The sequence below is a fragment of the Delphinus delphis genome, chromosome 7, assembly GCF_949987515.2.
Source record: "Delphinus delphis chromosome 7, mDelDel1.2, whole genome shotgun sequence".
Classification (NCBI taxonomy): Eukaryota; Metazoa; Chordata; class Mammalia; order Artiodactyla; family Delphinidae; genus Delphinus; species Delphinus delphis.
This window is the reverse complement of record NC_082689.1, coordinates 19785795-19808954: the sequence shown is the minus strand read 5'-3', so window position 1 is coordinate 19808954 and position 23160 is coordinate 19785795. Positions and strand designations below refer to the sequence as shown.

Below are 23160 nucleotides of genomic sequence, written 5' to 3'. Positions count from 1 at the left end.
TAAATTACTTTGCTAAATTCCTTAGAAATATAATTTAATTAGTGTCTAAATCATGTGGTTAATAGGGCTATTGAAAGAGTATTTGAACTTTTAAGTTGATAATAGTGGTCAATTATCATTAATAATTCAATGAATCGAATTGGATACATAGATATTGCCAAATAATATTGGAGGTTTTAATTATGGACATAACCCCAGGACCTCCAAGAGAGACTGAAAGCAAGTCCCGGACACAATTCCGAATATCCTATTAGTGGACAGAGAGCATGGGGAGAAGGCACCCCAGTTACCAGTTCCTAGACCTCGAGTTCAGGGCCAGGCATATTCCCCTCCCCTTGCGGGAGCCCCGTGTATCTGGGGCTACATAATGGAAGCCTGTGCTGTCGAAAGGTTTGGGGTGTCCATCCGCCTTCCTCCGAGGCTGGGACACCTCTCTAAGAGGAGCTAAAATCTCTTTTGCCAGCCGCAGTGTCTCACTCAAATTCTCGCCCTATAGGTCCTAAAGCTCTTGAATTCTATTTGTACTTCCCACAATCAAAAGAGGGCTTGCTCCTCCCATTAGCTCGATGTCCCCTCAGCGAGGGAACACCCTCTCAGCCATGCAGACTAGAAACTCCAGGGACATCTTGGGCTTCCTGTCTCCTTCCCACGCCATGTGGATCCCTAAGAGGTCCCTCGAGTGTGCTCTCTCCTCTCCATTCAGACCGCCCTCCCACACCTGGATGCCCCATGACCTACCTCTGCCTTTCCCTCCCCCCTCCCTCGGCCCTGCCCACTGATGCCCATCTCACCCTCCGGACACGGTCCTCCCCATGGCTGTCTCCTGCTTCTATTTCCTCCCCTGGGATGAGTCGTAATTCTCAGGATTCAAGTATGAATTCTTAAAGCCTCCAGAGAATTTTCTCTGGAACAATCTGGCAAGTCAATTATGTGTGTTTCTGGAATTAAGATTTTTAATGAACTTTCCCTTCTTTTTTATTAGAAAAAATAAAGAGGAGAGTGGTTTTGAGTTTCCCAAGATTGGCAACATGACCCGTTTCCTCCAAGCCTGGCGCATGTTCTGGAGCAGCTGGCTGGGCAGAGACGTGAAGGAGGCCAGCACAAGGGTGCGCTTGGAGGGCGAGGAGTCTCAGGTTCCTACCTCGGTTTGGAATGACCAGCTTACAGGGCAGAGCCAGCGGGATGATGGAGTGCTGGTAGACCAGGGCAGACAGAGATCCTGCAGGGAGGGAGACAGCCGGCAGAGGCAGCGTTACTGGGAGCACGTCGGGGGCACTGAGGAAGCACACCCACCCCATCCCACTGTCCATAATCTTTAGCTTCGTTCTTACCTCTCCCTCCTCCCCTCCACAAAACTGAAAATTCATTCCCTCTTTGACAGCAAGATCCAAGGGAGAAAACTCTAAAGGCTCACTCTAGCCGTCAGACGGTTGCCCCACAACTTTTCCTTTTCTTTTTTTTTTTTTTTGCGGTACGCGGGCCTCTCACTGCTGTGGCCTCTCCCGTTGCGGAGCACAGGCTCTGGACGCGCAGGCTTAGCGGCCATGGCTCATGGGCCCAGCCGCTCCGCGGCACATGGGATCTTCCCGGACCGGGGCACGAACCTGTGTCCCCTGCATCGGCAGGCGGACTCTCAACCACTGCGCCACCAGGGAAGCCCCCCACAACTTTTCTTTATCGAAAGTTACTCTCAGCATCTCTCCTAAGTCCCTCCAGCTGCCAGGGCTCCACTCAGGAGAGTGCAGCAGAAGTGTCAGAGGATGATGGGATCAAATCCCCACTCAGTAACTTATTAGCTGTGTGTCCCTGGATAAATCTCAGTTCCCTCGTGTGTAAAATGGGACGATGACACCTACCACGCAGGATGGTCGGGAGACCAGAAGTGATATAAGGTACCTACTAAGTGATATAAGGTACCTACATAGTAGGTAGTGGATAAAGGCAACTGTTGTTATAGTTGTTACTCCAGTGGTAATGATAACAAGTTTCGGCGGGGTAGGACAAATACAGAAAGAAATCTGGCAGAGTGAAGGCGCCACAGCACAGAGGAAGGGAGTCGCCGTGCATTTCTCTGCTGCGTCTATGACAAGGGTGACGGGCAGACGCTGCAGCGGGGAGCCTGGGACAGGCCTGAGACCGTGGGGACGGAGGCGGGGACAGCTCACCGAAGTTTGGCTCGTTGGGGCAGCCCTTGAGCTTGACTCCTCTGGGGCTCGTCTCTATCAGGAAATGCCTCACGAGCTCATGGGTCATGTCCCCTGGGACGAAGAGAAAGAAACGTGGATGCGTCACTGCCCACGGTGTCCTTCCGCCACCTCCCAGCACTACTTCCAACTTCTCCAGTGTGCTGGGCTGTGATGGAGAAAGGGTCACAGCGATAACACGGCCAGAGCCCTGGGATGGAGAGACCACCACTGCTAGCCCACCCCTCAAGGAAACTCAATCACAGGGTCCCAGTCATCTTGCTTCCCTGTTCTCTGACCTCAATCATCACCAAGCCCAAGACCTGCTCTTCTGAAGCGTCTGATTAGAAGGGACCAGCTCCCATGAGAATTAAGAGACCTGCCCACCCCACATAGCCACCCCTCGTCCTCTGGCAGCTCAGGACCTAAAGAGACTGTAGGGACCACCTAGTCCTGAGGCCCCAGTGGACAAGCTGGTGTTACCTTTTTTATTCTGCTGCATGATGGTCGGAGGGGGCGAAGACACCTTCATGGCCAGCCCATAGGCTCCTCGGAAGGAGTGGCTGTCTCGGATGATGAAAGCCCCTGGCTCCTGGTCCTTAAGGAGGGCTATGGCTGAATCGGGAGGAGAGAAGGGGAAATGAGAAACTGATGCACTGGCTTAAGTCTCATCAGGTCTTGAACCTCTTTCTTTCTCAGGTGAGATGAGAGTCCTTAAAGTTAAAATGTAAACACTCCTAAGGGTCCTCCTACACTAGAGTCAGCAAAGTTTTTCTATAAATAGCCAGACAGTAAATATTTCAGGCTTTGCAGGCACTACTCATCGCTGCCATCACAGCACAAAAGCAGCCCATACAGTGAGTAAACGAATAGATGGGGTCGTTCCAAGAAAACTGTCCGGCTCTGACCCCTGGCTGGAGGTCACCCTGCCCTACATCCACACAGACTTCCCCTAGGGGCTGAGGCCTCTCATCTCCATCCCCACAATCCCAACTATGTATTTTTCTGTAAAATGGGCAACAATCTCCCACATCATGCAGATGGAGAGCTAAGGTTTCACAGTATCTCGGCCAGCCTTTCATTTTGTCCTGGAAAACCAAGACTTTGCTGCTTTTAAGGAAACAGCTACAACCACTGCTTCTGCTGCCCAACGCTTCACTGTGGGGAGGTGCCTCTTCCTGTCCAACCTTGGTCCCAGCTCCTCTCTGTGACCACCACCTACTGCAAAGAGGAATGAGTCTGCTTATGTCCCTTGCCCAGGGAAGACAAGGTAGGCAGCCGCCAGCTGTGGCCTCAGATGGACCCCAGGACCTTCAGCACCACCCAGCACTTACCCTGCTCTCTGGAGATCTCGGGCTTGTACCAATACTTGGAAGTGTCCTGGACAAATTTCACTTTCGCCCGCGTCTCAGGGCTGTTGTCTAAAGGAGAAGGAGAAGGAAAGAAGGTGTTATGAGTCTCCATCTCTGTCCCCCAAAAAGGTATGTTGGACTCAACCCCCAGTACCTGTGAACGGGACCTTATTTGGAAATAGGGTCTTTGCAGATGTAAACAAGATAAGATGCAGTCGTGCTGGATTAGAGTGGACCCCAATCCGATATGACTGGTGTCCTTATAAAAAGAAGGAAAGGGACAGGGAGACACAAGGGGAGAGTGTCATGTGAAGATGGAGGCAGAGATTAGGAAGATGCACCTTCAAGCCAAGGGACCCCAAGACTGCCAGCCACCATGAGAAGCTGAGATTAGAGCACAGTCTCCCTCAGAGTCTCCAGAAGGAACCAGTCCTGCCAATACCTTGATTTGGGATTTCCAGCCTCAGCTACTGTGAGAGGATAAATTTCTGTTGTCTTAAGCCACCTAGTGTGTGGTCCTTTGCTATGGCTGACCTAGGAAACTAACACAGAGAGCTGGTCTGCTCAGACATCATCAGAGCATTGCTGGGAGGGGCCTTGACCTGCTTTCACATCCTCCCCCTGTCTTCCAACAACCACCGTGGCTCACGGAGCTGCCCTCCTGTTGAAGAGACTGAACAGCATTCTCACCAAGCCAGCGAGAGCCCTACTCCATCCCATCTCCCCCTTTCTCTAGAAGATTCAGACTAAACCCTTCCCGAAGTTTCCCTCCCACCTGCTAGTCCCTTTCTCCATGGGCTCAATTTCCCAACTCTATCATAACAACCTTGAGGATGAGAGCAGAAAAACACATTTCTGTCCACTTTCCCCAAGCTCCGCCTCACTTCCCATATGGAAAGCACGGGTTCTGCCTCAGGTAGAGCAAAAAGATTGCTCCTGCCCTGCCTGGGACAAATAGGAGAAGGGTTGGCCTAGAATTAAGAGGCCATCTGAGTGTCACAGACCTCACTTCTCTGGCAGACATCCCCACCCCAGACCCTCTGCAGACGAGGGATGCTTTCATAGAATGTTAGGTTCTGGAGGAGCTCAGAGAGCACCTTATCCAACCTATTACTTTACAAGTGAGGAATGTGAGGTTCAGAGAGGGAGAGCAACTTGCCCAAGTCACACAGATGGTCCACAGAAAGGCTTTTGTAAGACCTTCCCAGGTAAGAAGATGCAGCAACCAGTTTGGTGCCAGCTACACCATATCTTCCTGGCTGGGTATTAGCACATGTGGGTCTCACTCTCCAACCTCTTCCTTCATCTTTTGGCACCAAAGAAAACAAAGGGAGGATGGGGAAAAGGGTGAAAAAGAATATTCCAAATCTGCATGTTTCCACTCTTTTCGTCAGTGAGAGGCTGGAACAGAGGAGCCTGTGCTCACGGTGCTGTGAAGTTCAGGGCACAGACCAGAGATGTGTGTTAGGCTGTGTGTCTGATGCTTAGTCAATTTCAACTTGTCATTTACACTCTGCTAGGCTTCTGGGATCTGTTTCTGGAGGACAGAGATGGGGTAGGTCAGCTCCTTTTCCTGGCAGCTGTGCACTTAGCAGGGCCTCTGGGCTAGGCAGCTGGGCTGTACAACTGTGCAAGCTGCCTCTCTCGGCTCCAAAGCCCCAGGCCCTGGGGCTGCTGGGGCCTGTCTAACGAGCTGTCAGAGGTGGCTACAGCCCCATGTGCCTTCCTGTGTTGACTCCCATGGCTATTTTAAGCAAGGAAGATGGTGGGAAACAGGAAATGTCCCAACTACTAGAAGTTCTGCATCCTCCAAGAACTGGGGCTGGGAACCAGATGTCTCTGGCGAGCAGCAGGAAGCAGGGGTGTGCAGTGTCGTTTGGCAGGCTCAGGGCAGGACCTGGGAGTGATACTGAGAATCTGGGCAGCTGGGGCCCATCCCAGGCTGCCTGCAGCATTCTAAATCTTCCTTGAATGTCCCAGGGCTCCAGGGCTGCTCTGTACATAGTCAGGTTGGAGATCTGGCTGAGAAGCTGCAGATCAGCTGACACCCTGACCTTTTTGTTTAGAAAATGAGCCCTCTCAGTGGAGGCAAAAGATGCCCAGTTCTGACGATGAGAGAAGAATTCAGTGTGCAAGACTGCGTGGGCTTCAGTGAAGCCGGGTTGGTAGAAACTAGACTCCAGTAAAAATGCTTAACCCTCGGCCTTGTGCCATATCGCTCCGGCTGCCAGATCTATTATTAGTGATGTGCGCAAAGTGGGGATCAAAAGGTGGGAACCGTGCTGTGGGCTGGAAAAGTAATGTGCAAATTGGGCAAAATCATACCCACTTTGCCAGGTGGCCGTGAGGACTGATGAGATAGTCCTAGTCCTTGGCTCAGAGCCTGGCACAGAGCATGTGCTCAACAAGTGGTGGTGGCTACGATGATGGTGAAGATCATTGTAACAGCAGTGCCATCACCGCATCTACCTCCTCATCCCTGCCCCCACTGCTGCCACGACCATGGCTCCAACTCCCATTACACAGGGAAGGCTGCCACGACCACAGCTCCAACTCCCATTACACAGGTAAGGCTGCCACGACCACGGCTCCAACTCCCATTACACGGGGAAGGCGTCTGAGGCCCAGAAGTTGGTGATCCACCCGAGGTTGTGTCTGCCAAGGAGATGTCAGAACAGAGACTAGCACAGGTACCCTAGCTGCTGGGCTTCATCTGTCAACGGGAGAGATGACGTGGAAGGAGGGCGCACCTGGCATGGAGTACTTGGAGAAGTCGGGCAGAGTGTGGGAGAAAGAGACGGCGCTGCCCCCGCTGGGACTGGACATGCCGCTGGCGACAGGCGAGGAGGACACCTTCCCGTTGACGGTGGCATAGTTGGGGAGGCTGCCCGCTCGGTCTCCCATGGACATCCTCCGCTTCTCTGGCAAGGCCGGTGTTGGGCTCCCTTGCCGGAAGGCTGCTGAATCTGGCGAGGGGGAGGCGGCGGGGTTGCTCAGGCCGGGGTAGTAGGCAGGGGACACAGGAAAGGAGGGCGTGGAAGGGGCCTGGTAGCCCGAGGCGCTGCTCTGTCGGGACAACGTGGGTCTCCGGTCCTCAGGGGTGGAGTAGCCACCATAGGCCACCTGCTGGTCCAAGCTGGGGCTGCCGGAAACCACAGATCCAGACCCTCCCAAGTGACGGCCCAGGCTGGGGCTTCCGGGGCTGGCTACTGCGTTGCCATGGAGACTGGAGGCCAGGTTGCCTTGGTGGGCCCCAGGGTGCCGGCCCAGGCTGGGGCTCCCTGGAGTGGTGGCCACATTGCCATGGAGGCTTGAAACCTGGTGGGCCCCAGGGTGCCGACCCAGGCTGGGGCTTCCCGGAGTGGTTGCTGCACTGCTCTGGGGGCTGGAGACCGTGTTACCATGGAAACCAGTTCCGGGTGGACCCATCACCTGGCGGTGGGTCAAACTGGGGCTGCTGGGGGCAGCCATGGCGGGATTCACGGCCCGGCGGACAAAGCCAGGACTAGAGGGAGTGTTGGTGCCCACTGTCCTGTGCCGTGCCTGAGGGCTCCCAGGTACCATCTGGACACCCGCCACACCGAACTGAGACCGGGCCTGGCTTTCCAGGGAGCTGAACGGCTGAAGTGAGTAGTCGGGGCTGCTGTAGATGCTGCCCGCAGTCGGGAGAGGAGAAGAGCTCTGGTAGCTTCTCTGAGCCGAAGGGCTGGGCTGGCCCAGGCTGCCGGAGCGGAAGCCAGAATCCAGCAGAGGCTGGGTGGGTGTCCGCGGGCCCTGGTCGCTGCTCTCCCCTGATGGGAAACTCCCCACTGAAGTGCTAGAGAGAGACGGGGCAGGTCAAGATGTCACCAAATGGCATTTAATGAAGGACAGGCTTTCAGTGAACCCTCAGCCCTCCCTCCAACCACTAATAAGACAATAAAAGCTCCCCTCACACGCACAGGAAAGTTAGGGCTTTGATACGTCACCCTACGGACATCAGAAGAAAAAACTGAGGCTCAGAGAGGTTAAGCAATAGGCTCACACCCACACAGCTCATAATAGACCAGGATTTCAACTCAGCTGTGTCTAACTCCAAAGCCCATGTATCCTCAAGCACCACCCTGACTGCTCAACCACAGGTCAGAGCGAGATCTCTCCTATCGAAACTGAAGGTGGCTGTCCTGTTGCCCCCTCCAGCATCACAGAAACTGAACACTGGAGAGGGGGTTAAACCACTTGGATCCTGTTCCTACTGGAAGTATCCTACCTTGACTCAGTTTCCCCAGGTGTGCTATCAGCATCTCTAAACACTGAGAGTGTAACTGGGCATCCATTCCTGGGTAGCTCCAAAACAGCAAAGATGAAGAAATCTCACAGGAGATTTCAGCTCATTATAAGATCTGCATTCTAGCCATTGGATCTGGCCACCAATGGAGCACGCTGCTTTACATGGCAATGAGGCTCCCATCATTAGGAGCATTTAAGCAGAGACTGACCAACCTCTTGACCCAAATGCTGTGGAGGAAATTTCCTCCATTGGGAGGTTACATGAGATGAGCTCAGAGGTCGCTCTCAATTCTAAGACTGATAAAATTCAGTTCAGAGGGCACTGTACCCGGGGGAATGGCCACAGTCAAAGGTTCTCCTCTGAAGTTAAGTATTGATACAAGTCCATGGCCTGTGAGTTGGGAAACCTGGATTCTGCTTGTTAAAAGTTTTCCCACGTGTAAAATGAGGGAAATAGGTTAGATGACTCTGATTCCTTCCAGACCCAAACTTCTATTCCTCGATGATATGGCAGGAGAGACAAAGGTTGAAAGAGACCACGCATAAGCAGCAGCTGCAGGGAGGTAGCAGGCAAATTCTGCACCAGCAGCCCCTGGGGCAGGGGGGTGGGGAAGGTTCTTACATAAGAGGATGCTCCAAAGCCTGGAGCCGCAGACTGGAAGGAGTCTGGAGGCTGGCCGGCCACACCCTGGGCCAGGTTGGATAAGCTCAGGTCCCCTGGGTGATGTGAGGTGGGAGGGCTAGGCACGAGCCAAGGGCAGGGAGAAGGGCAGGGGCCAGGCCAGGACAAAGTCTACCTCGCATCCCAGAAGGGGCCAAAGTGGAACACCACTTCGGTACAGAATAACCTGGATTCTGAGGAATGGGGGGATAGGTCAGGCTGCACAGCGGGGGCTGGGGACATGGAAATGGAGTTCTGGAGGAGAAGCTGGCTTCCTGAGGCCTACTGCAGGAGGAATTTGAGGAGTGAGAAATGGTGAAAACTTCCTAATGTCAGCACTCCCTGAATATCAGCAAGGGTGGCTGGAGAGGCGAGGAAAATCTCCTTTCCTCTAAAAGAAGAATGCAGCTTCTGCCCAGAGGCAGACCTTTCCAAAAATGGAGGCATCAGGAGGCTGGGGAGGGGTTAGGTGGACTGGGGTGTGTGCTTGGCTTGAGGTTTCAAATTCTTAGCCTCCAGAAGAAAAGTGCCTCTGCTCACCCACGCCCCGCGCCCCGACCCAGGAGGGGTGCATTACGCTGGACCAGTGCAGGTACACCGCAAGCTTGGCACACCCCTCCACATGCAGAATTGTGAAGAGGTGGCTGGACAGTGACCGGGCCCCGTGGGGTCCCGGGCTGGGAAGGGCAGTGGACATGGGAAGGGATGGTAGGGGCAGGCTCCCCTCCTGGAGGCGAGTTCCAGCCTCCAGGCAGGCTCTCTGGGGCCCCCTCACCACCTGGCACCCTTTGCCCTGCCTAGGCTCCTCTCAGGGTCCCTCTCCTATGTTGTCTTCCCTGTCTCCCCATCATAAAGCCTCACCACCACCCCCAGTCAAGCAGCTTCTCACTGCACCCCAAACACAGGAGCCTCACTCTCTGGGAAATTTCAGGCTACCCTTTCTGTCTGACCCGCCTCAGAACGCCAGCCAGCCATCCGCCAAGACATCCCTCCTCTCACCCTACAGCAACCCCTCACCAGCAGCTGCGTGCCCGAGGCCGCCACGCCCAACACCTCCACACCCCCCGGCTCTGTCCTTGCCGTGCTGTCCTTCTGGAAGGACCGTTCCCTCCCCCTTCACCTTTCAACCCCTGCTCATCCTTCTGGCCTCAGCACAAATACTTTCAGCCCCCAGAGACCCTCTCTGCATCCCAAGGCAGAAATAGCGGCCTCTCGCTCTGAGCCTGTGGCTTAAACATCTGCTCTGGGCACATCTGACTCTCACCCCGTGACCGTCAGGCACCATAACGCAGGTCTGTGGGGAAGGATAGAGATGTGGGTTCCGGAGCCAGACACCTTCGGTTTGAATCCTATTTTTGCTATTATGTAGCTGTAGGACCTTGAATAAGCTACTTTATGTCTCTCTGCCTCAGTTTCCTCTTCTGAGAAGTGTGAATAATAATAGTACCTACCTCACAGGATTGCTGTGAGGTTTAAACAGAAAGCACTTAGCAAAACGCCTGGCACTTAGGAAGCACTCACCACATAGTAATTACTCGTGTTCAATTTTAAACCTGGGGGAAGGGGACTTCCCTGGCAGTCCAGTGGTTAAGACTCCACATTTGCACTGCATGGGGCACAGGGTCCATCCCTGGTTGGGAAGTAAGATCTCGCATGCCACGTGGTGTGGCCAAAAAATAAAAATAAAAATTTTTTTTAAATTAAAAAAAAGTGCTTCTCTGGTGGCGCAGTGGTTAAGAGTCCGCTTGCCAACGTAGGGGACATGGGTTCGAGCCCTGGTCCGGGAAGACCCCACATGTCGCGGAGCAACTAAGCCCTTGCGCCACAACTACTGAGCCTGCGCTCTAGAGTCCGTGAGCCACAACTACTGAGCCTGCGCTCTAGAGCCCGTGAGCCACAACTACCGAAGCCCACGTGCCTAGGGCCCGTGCTCAGCCACAAGAGAAGCCACCAAAATGAGAAGCCCACGCACCGCAACGAAGAGTAGCCCCTGCTCACCACAACTAGAGAAAGCCTGCACGCAGCAACGAAGACCCCAACACAGCCAAAAATAAATAAATGAAATAAATAAATTTATTTTTAAAAAACTTTAAAAAATAAATAAATAAACCTGGGGTAAGGACTATGCCTGGTTCACTTCATACTCTCCCTGGGGAGTTGGCACTCAGGGGACACTCTCACCATGCACCCCGATGAGCTAGTTTCCCAGGAGCAGCAACCTGGATGTGATTTCTGCCTGTGCACGCCCTAGACAGATCCAAGAGGCCTCATCTGTGCTGTCCCAGGCCTGGATCTTCCTCCCCACTTACCTGTCAGCGCTGAGGATGGGGCTGCTGGTGGAAAGGGGGCTGGGGGAGACAAAGGAGCCTCCCAGGGTCCCGTTCCTCAGGGGTGTCTCGCGGCCATAGGCCTGGGCAACCGGGGCGCTAAAGCTCTTGGGCTCAGGATCCTGAGTCCGGGGGCCAGCCACTGCCGTCCGCACCACCGACTCCACATAGCTTCGGGGCTCTGGAAGGGGCAAGGGGACAGGGACTGAGTCTGGATCCACAGGGGTGCAGTGCGGACCCCACCCAACCTCCAGGGAGCCCCTTTCCCCAGGGCCTATGGGGACAACCCCAAAAGGACAGCTAAGCAGGCAAAGGGCAATTCTCCAGGGCTTCTGCCTTCCCAGGCCCACCCTCTTCCCAGCATCTTGGAGAAGCTGTGAGAGTCCTCAAGGAACCTTTAACCGGGGCCTCGTTCTGAGAATCTTCCCAGAAATGGACCCCAAAACACAGCCATCACAGAATCCTCCCTCCTAAAGCCAGGATGCCCATCCTTCACTGGTATCCCCTCTAGCTGCTTCTTTTCTATGACCTGCTACCCAGGCCCCCAGGCCCTTCTAGGCTCCCCAGGCACCGCTGGAGTCTGAGCTCTTCGTGGACCCCAAGCTCCAGCCCAGCCGTGCATCTCGGGACAGCGCCAGGGCTCATGCTGGCTCCTCCCCACACCCAGAATCCAGAAACAGGCTTGCTGGCCTAGCAACAGGCCTGTGCGGGTGAGTCACGCCCAGCCCCTGCATGCCAAGACACACCCACCCACCTTGCCTGACACACTTAGCATTCCTCCCGAGACTGACATCATTATCCCACTTGGTGTTCAGAATGGCCTGAGAGGAAGGCTAGGCGGGGGAGGGGGAGGAGCAAGTGCCAGAAAAGTCATTTTGCAGATGCAGACGCTGAGGCCTGGAGAGTGAAGCGGCTGGAGGTACAACCAGGACTCGGGTCTCCCGGGCCACCACCCCGCCCAGTGCTGTGCGCCCCTCCCGGCCCCCGATCCCGGCCTCTGAAGCCAGCCCCCAGACTAACTTGTTATCAAACAGGAAGAAGAAGCAGGGCACTCTGGGCTTCTCCAGGGACAGGATCAGGGATAGATGACGTTCCTACCACCTCCAAACCTGGCACCGTCCCTGAGGACGTCCCAGGGGGAACATGATCTGAGCACACACACCTACCCTCTGCCCACAATTAGGGCATCCGCTGAAACCAGCCTCAGAAATGGAAGAACTGCAGAGTCTGTGCAGCCCTGGGGGCGGGGGCAGGGGGCAGGCCCCTGGAGCCTCTGCAGCCGGACTGTGCTGACCACTGAGTCAGAGAATCGCCCCCTCCCCTCAGCCCAAAGAAAGCTTTACTTTGGAAGGAACCCAATCACCAAGGCGTTATGGGGCCGTTACAGGCCCTGGTCTCTGAGGTGACTTCCAGGCCTGATATCCTGCATCCAGGCCCAGAGGCCTGGGGACCCAGGGAGAGGATGGTCCTTTAGAACAGGACCCTTTACGGAGGAGGCCTGCAGTCTGCATACAACTCCAGTCAGAGGCTGCCAGTGTATCTTTTAGTTTCCACACGGAGTTCCCTCCAACCAACAGCAACAGTGAATGGGGCTGGGGCAAGAGGTCTGCAAAGCGACAGGCATGGGACAGCCTATTCCAGGGACCCAGCCCAGGGTGACACAGGATCAGCCACCTCGGCACCCAGAGATAGAGTCCACGTGGGCTGAGGCCAACAAGACGCCCTCAAAAACCCCCTCATCCAGGCCGGGCCACCCACCCACCCCACAGAACCCCAGGCCACAGCCCCTCCAAAGGCAATGATGCCATGCCGTCCAAGCCTGAGGCCCTGCTGGAGCAAAGAGACGGGCAGCACACTTTTTTTGAAAAGCGCCCGACAGTAAATATTTCAGGTTTAGAGGGCCAGACGGTCTCTCTCACAGCTGCTCAGTTCTGCTGTTGCTATCGCGCGAACAGCCACAGACAATACATTAAGCGATGAGCGTGGCTGTGTTACAATAAAACTTTCTTTACAAAAACAGATGATGGGCCGGATTTGGCCACAGACTGCTGGCTCCTGATGTAACCTGTCTGCTCAGCCCAGAGAGGTGGAGCGATTTGCCCCAGAACACACAGCCAATCAGCGGCCACGGCTACCATCTCCTGACTCTCAATGCTGTCTCTGGGTGGCCTAGAGGGGCCACAGCCTCCTGGGACACCCAGAGTTGGCTGCTACCCAGAACTCCAGCCCATCAGCCAGAGAAGACCCAGCTCCACAGGGCTATTAATAATAGTAAAAATAGCAAACAACTGTATGAGGAGAGTAGAATTTGGAGAATGTAAGGGTCTTGCCTGGGCCACATGTAGACTGTGGCAGAATTGGCCTAGGAACGCAGGCAGTCTGGCCCAGGTCCTGCTCTTGGGCCCTGCACATACCGCCAGGTGAAAATCAGGGAGCCGAGAATTTCAGTGTCTTTAGCCTTGCGGGGCTGGCTTCATGCTCTGGGGTAACTCTGACAGAAGAGACCTCAGACAGGACCCCTCACGCCCACAGAAATGGCAATTGTGACCCAAGGCCAGAGCCCACCTTCCCTGCCCATCCCTCACCCCGGGGTCACTCTCTGAAAACTCCTCCTGGACACCTCCAGGCTCTCGGCTTCACGCTGGTGCCCGCAGCGCTTAGCACCCTTCTCTCCCACCCAGAGATGGCAAGGGGATCCATCTGCTCCCTGGCAGCCCCGGGCTCCTTGCTGATCTGTATTTGCAGTGCCTGGCACACAGTAAGTCCTCAATAAGTTTCTGTCCCACAAACTAGTAGATGTGTGACCTTTACCCTCCGCCCCACCCACACAGAGGTGCACAATAACTAAGACCTAAAAGGCACACATTCCTTTTTCTCCTTCTCTTGAATTCTTGCTGACCCCAAAAGGTCAAGCTAAAATGCACGTGGTGAGCCCTGAAGTCGGTGATCTTTTCCACCTGCCATGTCCTTCTGATCCACTCCCCAACCTGCTCTGTGTCCCTGCAGGCCAGCTTTTACCGACCGCACCCCCCAGACCCCCCGCCTCAGGGCTCCACATGGCTTTGACCTTTGGCCGCTGGCTAGTAGGAGAGACTAGGAGGGGATGGGGGGTGGTGAGGAGAGAAGGTCAAAGTGCCAGGGCTGCATCTTCCACCCAAGATCCCAGCTCCAGTCGGGGGCCCTCTCCTCCGGCTCCCTCCTGTCCTCCAGGCCTGGCGGGCGGATGGCTCCCACCTCCTGCTAGGAGGGCCACCCGGTGGCGGGGTGCTTCACCATCTCTCGTCGGTTTGCCCAGACCTTCTAAATAGTCCATTGTCTCCTCGGTTGCCCCATTGGAATGAGCCAGCTGTTTCCTGCCAAGACCTGAAGTGGGTAAGCAACTCATATTATATTCCCAACTCACATAAGCACCCCATCCTGTACAAAAGTACGCATACTGCTTTTACCAGCAGCAGAACTGAGGTAAGGCCGCCCACACCACCTGGTGCCAGAGTCAGGACCGTGCCAAGCCTGGGACCACAGATGCTGACTCCCATCTGCTCTGTTTGCCATCACTCAAGGCTGCGTCCCCACCAACTCCTTCTGGCCCAGTCGTAGTGACAGGAGCCTGAGTGTAGCTTGCACAGAACATCAATGGGACTGTATGTTAGAAAGTCTGGAGATATTAGAAAACCTGAGATCCTATAGGATGGCCACATCCCTAAGGCATGAGGCTCGTGAGCCCCGCCCCCACTCCCATCAGATCCTAAGCTACAGAGGAGCTCTCAGAGGACTCAGCATCTGAACCTGGAGGACAGGACTGCTTACCCAGGAAGAAGCACCAGAAGCCATTCCCACCACGAAGGCTGGAAACAGCCCTATGAGTTGAGGTGGCCAACGAGCCTGGGGGCTTTGCTCTGAGGCTCGCGGCCTGCGGATTTCAGGCCCAGCCCGCCTGGCTCTGCCCTCACCTTACTCTCTACCCCCATCCTCTTCCTTGGTTGGCTGACCTTCCAGGCCCAAATCAGGGGTAGAGATTCACTCAGTCTCTCTTCCTCATGAACCCAGAGCAGGAGGGATCTTTGGGAAGATATCTGATTTTCCAAGTCCATCTCCAGAACTGTTCAAAACCAACCTTTTGGGCCAAAACATCCATTTTCCCAAGTTTTCAGACTCAGATTTCCATATTGAAAATACCTCCCTTTTCCTGTCTGTCCCCATCCTCCCTCCCTCCTCCCTACCTCAGTACAACATACAACCTGTGGGCTCCCCCTTCTTTCACTTACTGGAGGGGTGACCTGGAGCAGGCTGCTGAACGTTTCTGGGACTCAGTTTTCTCATGTGTAAAATGGGAATGAGAATACTCACCTGCCCAGCTAGGATCGAGTGACAAGAGAAGGAAAGTCCCTTCTAATTCTTTCCACTAGTTGCAACGCCGGCTTATAAGCAGCCCCACCGTTGCCCACCTGTACCCGAGCCGTGCCTGTGCCTGCCTCCCTCTACCCTCTCTCCTGCTGCTTTCCTCCTCTCTGCCGATCCCAAGCAGCTGCACCCAGAGGCAACGGGAACTGGGAAGGGCAGGAGAGGAGGGGCCAGGGAGGGTGCTTCGTGTAGAACATTCCAGGAGCCCAAACCCATTCCAAGCGGCTGTTGGAGGCTGAGAGCAGCTGGACATGAGGCTGAGTGACTTAGCCCCACCAGGCTGGGGGCACTGTCAGCTCTTCACCCACACCCTGAAGTGCATTTCCTGCCTCCCAGAAAAGGTTTTTTGCCTGGAGAGAAAGGGCCTGCCCGCTCCAAGTGAAATGAAGACGTGCAGATGCGGGGTAGGGAGGAAGTAAACCCTCCGAGGCCCAATCCAGGAGCTCAAGAGTTAGAATTCCAAACTCTGAGATGGGGCCACACAGCCCTCCTCTGAGCTCCCATCACACCCCGTTCCTCCCCCAGCTCAGCACTTCTACCTTATGCAGAGATATCTGTCTTTACCAGGCTAGCTCACTCATCTTTAAGCCCTCAGTACCTAGCACAGGACCTGGCACACAGTAGGTGCTCAGTAAATCTGTGTTGCACAGCGCTGCCCAAAAGTACCCAGATGCCACAGTGCACCCATCACCGAGGATCTCAGAGCAGGAAGGATCCCCAGAGGGGCCATTCCTAGTCCACTGTCTTCCTTTGTGCCACATCCATCCCGTCTAATCATCTGAACAGACAGAACCTAAGCTGAATGTTCCCTGTTCCCATTCCTCCAGGAAAGAAGGTTCAGCAATTTCTTTCCCTGTTTCCCCACTGGGAAGATATCCTTGATATCTTGAGGATATCATGCCTTTACTGTTACAGGCTTTCTTCTTCTCCTTTCTTCATGGAGAAGGGTACCCAGTAAAGACACTGTTTATGTTTAGAGGTTGTGCCCCGTACGATCACATGGCAAGGGGCAGCCTCCACGGGCTGATCCAGCGTAGGCTCTCAGCCATGCCCCCAATTGACTGTCTGGGCCTGGACAAGTCATTTAACATCCGTACATGTCATCTCCTCATCAGCAAACTGGGGTTCCTGCCACCTTCCTCACAGTGCTTCTGTGATTATTAAACAAGATGATGTGACAATGACCCACACAGTCCCGCCCCTGCCTGCTGACCCTCACTCTGTACCACACTCCCCGCCCTTGCTCCATGGAGCATGCTGTCCCTCCCACCCCAGGGCCTTTGCACATGCCCTTTACCTCTACATGGAATGCTCTTCTCCCATCCCAGTGTCACTGAGTTAATGTTACTCACCCTCCCATCTTACTTCTTTTATGAGCCAGGGTCTCATAAAACTGTATCCCTTCGCTCCGGAGCGCTTATCTCAATACTTAATTCTCGGTGATAATTTAATTCTGGCGCCGGTTCATGAATTTCCTCCACGAGATTAGGAATCATAGTACGCTTATCATTATATCTCCAGAGTGCCTGGCACGTAGGAGGCACACAAAATATTTGTTGAATCAACGAATGACGGAATGAATGAATGTAAAGCATTTAGCACGGCACACTGAACGGAACAGACTCCCCTAAAGTCTTTTTTTTCCCCCAGCTGAATAAGTCTGTCTGTCTCTGATTATTTTTCCTCACAAGCATCTTTTTCTGAATTTCCCATCAGAGTATCGGCAGGGAAATCAAACAGTGCTTCAGAGGGTCAGCAACGTCTGACCCGGGAGGTGATGCGTGAGTCAGGAAAAACAGAATGTCCCCTGCCTCCACCCACCTCCCTCCCCAGGGAGGGGGGATGGACAACAATTCCGATCCCCATGCTAGAATCCCAGGGCATGGTGCCTGGAGGCAGGAGGAGGGCTTTGAAACAGCCCCTTGATTAGGAGACAGGAGACCAGTAAGTCCAGTCTCGGCCCTGCTTCCTCTTAACTGTGAGCTTGGGAAGTTGCCCCACCCTCACCCCACAACACAGACCTCAGCTCCACATCTGTGAAAATGATGGGTGTGGTAGAGTCGAGCCCTAAGAACCTTCCCCTGCAAACTCTGTGGCTCCAGGACAGATGGAAGAGGGTCAGAGGGCTCGGGGCCCTGTAGGCCTAGATTCTCTCATAAGGTGCAAGGGTCAGGTGTCACTTCCGATCTGTTGAAGTGTTACCCCAAAGTGGGGAACACACAGCCAGGGCCTGTCACCCTCAGACCTTCCCACTGGAAAGTGTGTGGTTTGCTGTGGAGATCAGCAACCACGAAGGGACCCAAGAGCTCCTGTGTGGGTGTGCACCTGGAACACAGCACACGAACACTGGCTCCAGGCCCCAGCTGATTCTATACTCCTGTTGGGAACCAGCAGTCAGCCACCAGCCTGGGGGAGGTCCTCTCCCTGGGTATGAGGTTGACTGGGGGTGAGGCCCCGCTGTGGCTCTCCCCATTCTGGGATCTGCTGTTGGGGGGGGGCTGCCTTGTTCTGCACCCCCCAGGCAGCCTGGCATTGTTGCCAGAACTCTGGCTGGCTAGGAGTGAGCAAAGCTTTATGGGAAACTCCAGCCATCTTTTCTGGGTGATGGCAGATTCAGAGGGGCACAGCCCATGCCCAATTGGGGGATAGAAAATCAAGGTAATGAGTGCAAAGGGAAGTGGGAAGTGGGCTTAAGAAACCAGATGGAGGAATTCCCTGGCGATCCAGTGGTTAGGACTCTGTGCTCTCACTGCTGAGGGCCCAGGTTCAGTCCCTGGTTGGAGAACTAAGATCCCACAAGCCTTGGCACAGTCAAAAAAAAAGGAAGAAAGAAAGAAACCGGACGGAGTGTTTAAAGAAACCAGGCCACACAGCTCCAGGGCCAAGGTGAGAAGTCAGAACGTCTAACACATCCAAGCTGGAAGGTGCTCAGTGGAGCCCACCTCGTCCCAGCAAGCCCGGTAGAGACGGGGACATGGATGCCCAGGCCACGCAGGCAGCACAGGCCGGCATTCCCCTCATTCCACCTGCTGCTCTGAGGCATCATTTGAGTTACGTTCCTAATAAATTAAAGGCCTTCAACCCGCTTACATCCCCTCTCTGCTTCTCTGCGTGCGATGCGAGTTCATCTAAATCAGGGGTTAAGCCAGGACACAGATGTGCTAACTCCTTGAACCTGTCACAATTATGTGCACGGATATCCGGAGGCATCTGTATAGGGGTGAGTCCATAGCTTTTCCAAAATCCCCAAAGTCATCCAAGATCCCAGAAAGACAGACGTCCTACCGTCTGTGTTGATATGAAACCAGGCAAGGGCTTCAAGAAGGCAACTCGTGGCTCCAAGACAGTAGCTCTGAACCGGGAGTGGTTCTCTGCCATGTTTGAGTCATTTTGACTGTCGAACTGGGTGCCTGCTACTGGCGTGCAGGAGGTAGAGGCCAGGGATGCTGTAAACATCCTACAATGCACATGGCAGCCCCACAACTAAGAACTGTCCGGCCCTAAGCGTCGGTAGTGCCGAGGCTGAGAAACCGTGCTCTGAGCTATAAATGTGGGGCTCACCCGGGAAACGGGATAAGAGAAACCCGCCCTCTGAAGGGGCTCGCTGCACCCCGGGCAGGCGGGCGGAAGCACCGCCGTGGGAGGGCTGTTTTGTCGGCAAGGTGGCACCGCAGTAGCGCCTGGACACTGTCCGTGCCTGGACCCGCGCTCTGCGGCCGTGAGCGCCTCAGTCAGCATCCGGAGTGACAGCTCAGCACAAGGGTGGGGACCAGGGGGCTCTGTGCTCAGTCACATGAGACCTGATCAGAGATGAGAGCTGGCCCCCCACGTCAGGCAGAGCAAACGGAGTGAAAAGCCATTCCCAGACCCGGAGAGCGCGAAGCAGCAGCACGGCGACGCCACACTTACCTTCCGAAAGCTCTCTCACCACCTTCCCCTCATCCTCGTCTGAGGGAAGATGGGAAGAGAGGTGAGGAGGAAGGAGAGGCAGGTGATGGAGAGGAAGAGCAAAAAGGAGAGAGAGAGATGCATTAACAGCTTATTTCTTGAGAGAGAGACTTTGCGAGAAAAGGGAGGTGGGAAAGCAGGGGTGAGACGGGGGCAGAGATGGACTCTCCAGAAGGGCCGCAGGGTGAGGGGTGCGGTCCACCCAGATGGGGCCCCGGGGCTCCAGGGTGGCAAGGCACTCAGGGCGCACCGCTGAGAGAGGCCTTCGCTCTTGGGAACAGCAGGCCCGGTGTCCTTGTCACAGCTCCCGTGCCTCAAGAAGGAGTGTGCTGGCCTGGTGACAGGCAGCCCCCCTCCCAGTGACCTGGTGTCCCTGGCCACGCAGACACAGCCTGAGAGGGAGGCTGTGCCCTGCTGTGTCTGCGTGGGTCACACCTGCACGCCACTGCCCGCCCACCTGGCTGGATCAGTCTTTTGGTGACTAAGGAAAAGAAGCAAAGCTGTCCCCAGAGTCCCAGCCCAGCCCCCAAACCAGAGTCTAGGGAGCAAGTTTCTGGGCTCAGCCTGTTGGAAACGGCCACTGAGGGCCCAGGGCCCCCACTTGCCCCTTCCCCACAGGGAGGAGAGGAGCCAGGAAGTGTGACGAGGTGTGAGCCGGGGGTGTGTGCGTGTACACGAGCGCCTGGACGCTGCGGGGTGGAAGCCAGGCTTCCGGCAGAGACCTAACCGACTCCAGGGAAACAGGGCAGGCCTCCAAACCCCCATGTCAGAGGATGCTGGGAACGGCACTGACCCCACCAGGCAATGGCAGGAAGGCTACAGAGGTATCCGTCCCCCTCAAACCCCACACACAGAGCCCCACCGAGGCCTGATCTCATCATAGACACAGAGCTAGGCTGCCACCTTGTTTCCAGAAGGGTCCTGAGAATCCACCACCTCTGGGCCCTGCCCAGGACCACAGGGGTCCTCCAACCCCCCACTCCTCCCTCCAGCCTCCCCGACCACCTCCCTTCCCACTGGAACCACTCACCGCCGGTGGGGTGCAGCAGGATGCTGGCTGGGTTATGGGGCTTCAGGCCCAGAGCAGACAGAGGTGTCTTGGCCAGACCTGGAGGGGAGCGCACTGCGCCGAGAAGAAGAGGCGAGACCCCAGGAGTGAGCGCAGGTGATGGGCTGGGGAGAGGCCCCCTCCTGAGTCTGGGCATGTCGGGGAGGGTGGGCAGCTGAAGGCTGAGCGGACGAACCAGCCCCAGCCCCGGGGACGCTGCTGCGGCTCCACTGCCTCTCCTGTCTCTGTGTTTCTCCACAGTGTAAAGGCTAAAGGAAGTCAGCAAGTGGCCCTGCCCCTCAACCTCCAGAAAGTAACTTCTATCCCTAGGCCCTGAGTTCCTTTGCTACGGTCCCTCCGCATGGCCGTGGTTTATAACATACACGTTGGTTTCTCGGGTGCCCTCTGCCTTTCCCTGTTATTCTCTCTCTAACCCCCTTCTCTCACTTTCCCTACCCACCCCCAAACAAACAGGCACGCACAAACACACACACACACACGCACACACACACAGGCACACAGGCAGATGGACTTAAAGAAAATGGAGTGTCAAGACAGCACAACATATAAAGGACAGAAGGAGGAGAAGGGACCACCAGCAGAACCAACCCTGAGTCCCCAGGCTCGCCCTCGGCCACAGGTCTTTGGCCCCCAGACAAACAGGTCTCTTGCAAGCCCCACGAAGGGAGAATTTCTCAGCAGGGGGCTCTCTTGACCGCCAAACCTCAGTGTTTGGAAGAGGGAGAAGCCCCATCTCTACAGTCCTTGGCCAAGAGCACCACCACCCCGCAGGAGCCCAGCTCCCTCCCAAGCCGCCCGTCTGGGTTGGAAGTGTCACATGACACACAAGGTCAGAAAGGGCGGTCAGGCTTTCTCCCATTAGCCAAGGACATGGCCGGACTCCGAGCTGAGCTGCAGGGTGGTTGCTGTGCCCAGTCACGAGATTTCTCAGCGGCAGCTGCCACGTCTCCTAACACACCTCTGAGGAGAAGTAAAGAAATGAGCTCTGTGTCTCCGGCCGCAGCTCTCGGGACCCTGCAGAGGCCATAGCTGCTGAGGACATGCAGCCGCACAGGTGTGCCAGACCCCAAGACTGCCTGCCCCACACCGACGGCCTCAACAGACCAGCTGTGCCCCTTGGGTGCCCAGGTCGCACACAGCAGCTCCAGGACCCTCCGTGGCGCCTCCTCCCTCTCCCCAAAGACAGGGAGACCTGTAGGAAACTAAGCCCCCAAATATAATCTCCCAATGAAAGCAATTTAAATAACTTACGTGTGCACATGCCGGTGTGTACATAGGTGTCTGTGGGAATAGAGAGGCATCGCAGGAGTCCAGATGGGTGGCCCACCCCTATGCGCCACCCTAACCCTGAGATTCCCAACAGACAAATACAGCAGAGGGGACAAATACGTACAGACACAAACACCTAGCCATGGCGTAGGTCTAGGCCTGCATGCCCCCGTGTATCCCTCTTTCTCTCATTTTACACACACACACACACACACACACACACACACACACACACAAACACACACACACATGCACGCACAGAGGTATCTTGCAACTTTGAATGTGATTAATTATGGAAGAATGAGCCCAGCCTCAGAGACCACTGTCCGTGGAATGACCACGAAGCCCCTTCGGCCCACAAGTTTGCATGTGTTTGCCCAGCGGGTGCAGCAGAGGCACAGGTGGACCAGTGAAAGGAGGTGAAGGGGACAAGGGGACAGAGGCGGTGGGAGGTTTCTCTAGGCTCCCCTCAGCACCTCCAACTCCCTAATCACTCCTGTCCTCAGTCCCCAGGCATCTGGCCCGTCTGAGGCAGACAAGTGGCTGGCCCTGAAGCCAGGCAAGGCTTGGCTTCCTGAGAGAAGAATTCCTCGCATTTCTCCGCCTCTGGGCATGGAGGAAACCTCTAACTTATCCTCCCTGCCCGGGGCTCTCTCGGGGTTGGCCAAGGGGAGAAGGGGAGGGAAAGAAGAATGCGAACAGAAACATGTGGCTGAACCCAACTCTAGCCCAGCCCAGATGGCTTCATCCCAAACAGGGTGCTGGCCAGGATCCTGGCTATTTGGACCCACAGGGAATTGGAGCAGGTGTGAAGGTGGGGGGTTAAGACCAGGGAGAGACATTCCACGAGTCATAAAAGGCACAGAGCTATCTCGAGCAGATTGCCCTGGGCTTGCACTGTCCAAATATGGTAGCCATGAGCCACTTGGGACTATGGAGCACAGGCGGTGTGGCCAGTCTAAACAAAGTTGTAAGTGCAAAACACACAGCCATTTCAAATTTGTATGAAACAAGAATGTGAAATATCTCTTTATACTGATTACATGTTGAAATGATATTTTAGATCCTTGGGATTAAATAAAATCTATTATTAAAATTAATTTCACCAGCGTCTTTTTAGATTTTATTTAAAAAGATTGTAAGATATCTCATTAATATTTTTATTTCGATTTACCTATTGAAATTATAATACTTTGGATATTTTGAGTTAAATTTAAAAATCATTACAATTAATTTCTCCAGTTTCCTGTATGTTCTTCAATAGAGCTATTAGTAAATTCTCCAGTGCGATCATGGCTCATGTTATTTTTCCACTGGACAGCACTGCTCTAGGGACAGCCATGGCATCCACTCATAGCTTCAGCCTCCTGCGTGTCCAAGATGGTAGCCAACACGAGTTCTGTTGGTGCAGGGGCCAGGTACCAGTGTCACATTCCTCCCCTCTGCGGGACAGCCGACCACCAGGAGAACGCATGGCCAGCTCCAACTCCCCCGTCCTCACCCTCCTCCCCTCTCAGCGGGACAAGTGAATAGCCTGGGCAGCGCCCACCCAACCTGATCCTGGAGCATCGCCAGCCTCTCTACCTCTGCCGACCCAGGCCTCTCACAGGGACCCTGAGTCCTTCACAGCCTGGTACTGCTTTCCATCACTGCTTTCCCAGGCCTCCTCCAGCTCCTCCTC

The 23160-nt window shown here is 55.0% G+C and overlaps 1 protein-coding gene across 4 annotated transcripts in view; it reads right to left on the bottom strand.

Annotated features, from left to right (window-relative positions):
• TNS1 (tensin 1) overlaps positions 1–23160 on the bottom strand; it is a 190978-nt gene that overhangs the window by 11813 nt on the left and 156005 nt on the right. For all 4 annotated transcript variants that reach the window (XM_060016138.1, XM_060016139.1, XM_060016141.1 and 1 more), the window contains 7 exons: positions 20172–20264; positions 10775–10973; positions 6286–7352; positions 3518–3604; positions 2667–2798; positions 2166–2258; positions 1142–1219 (listed from right to left, as the gene is read on the bottom strand). In XM_060016138.1, coding sequence (XP_059872121.1) covers positions 1142–1219; positions 2166–2258; positions 2667–2798; positions 3518–3604; positions 6286–7352; positions 10775–10973; positions 20172–20264 — 1749 coding nt within the window. The remainder of the gene's footprint in view (positions 1–1141; positions 1220–2165; positions 2259–2666; positions 2799–3517; positions 3605–6285; positions 7353–10774; positions 10974–20171; positions 20265–23160) is intronic.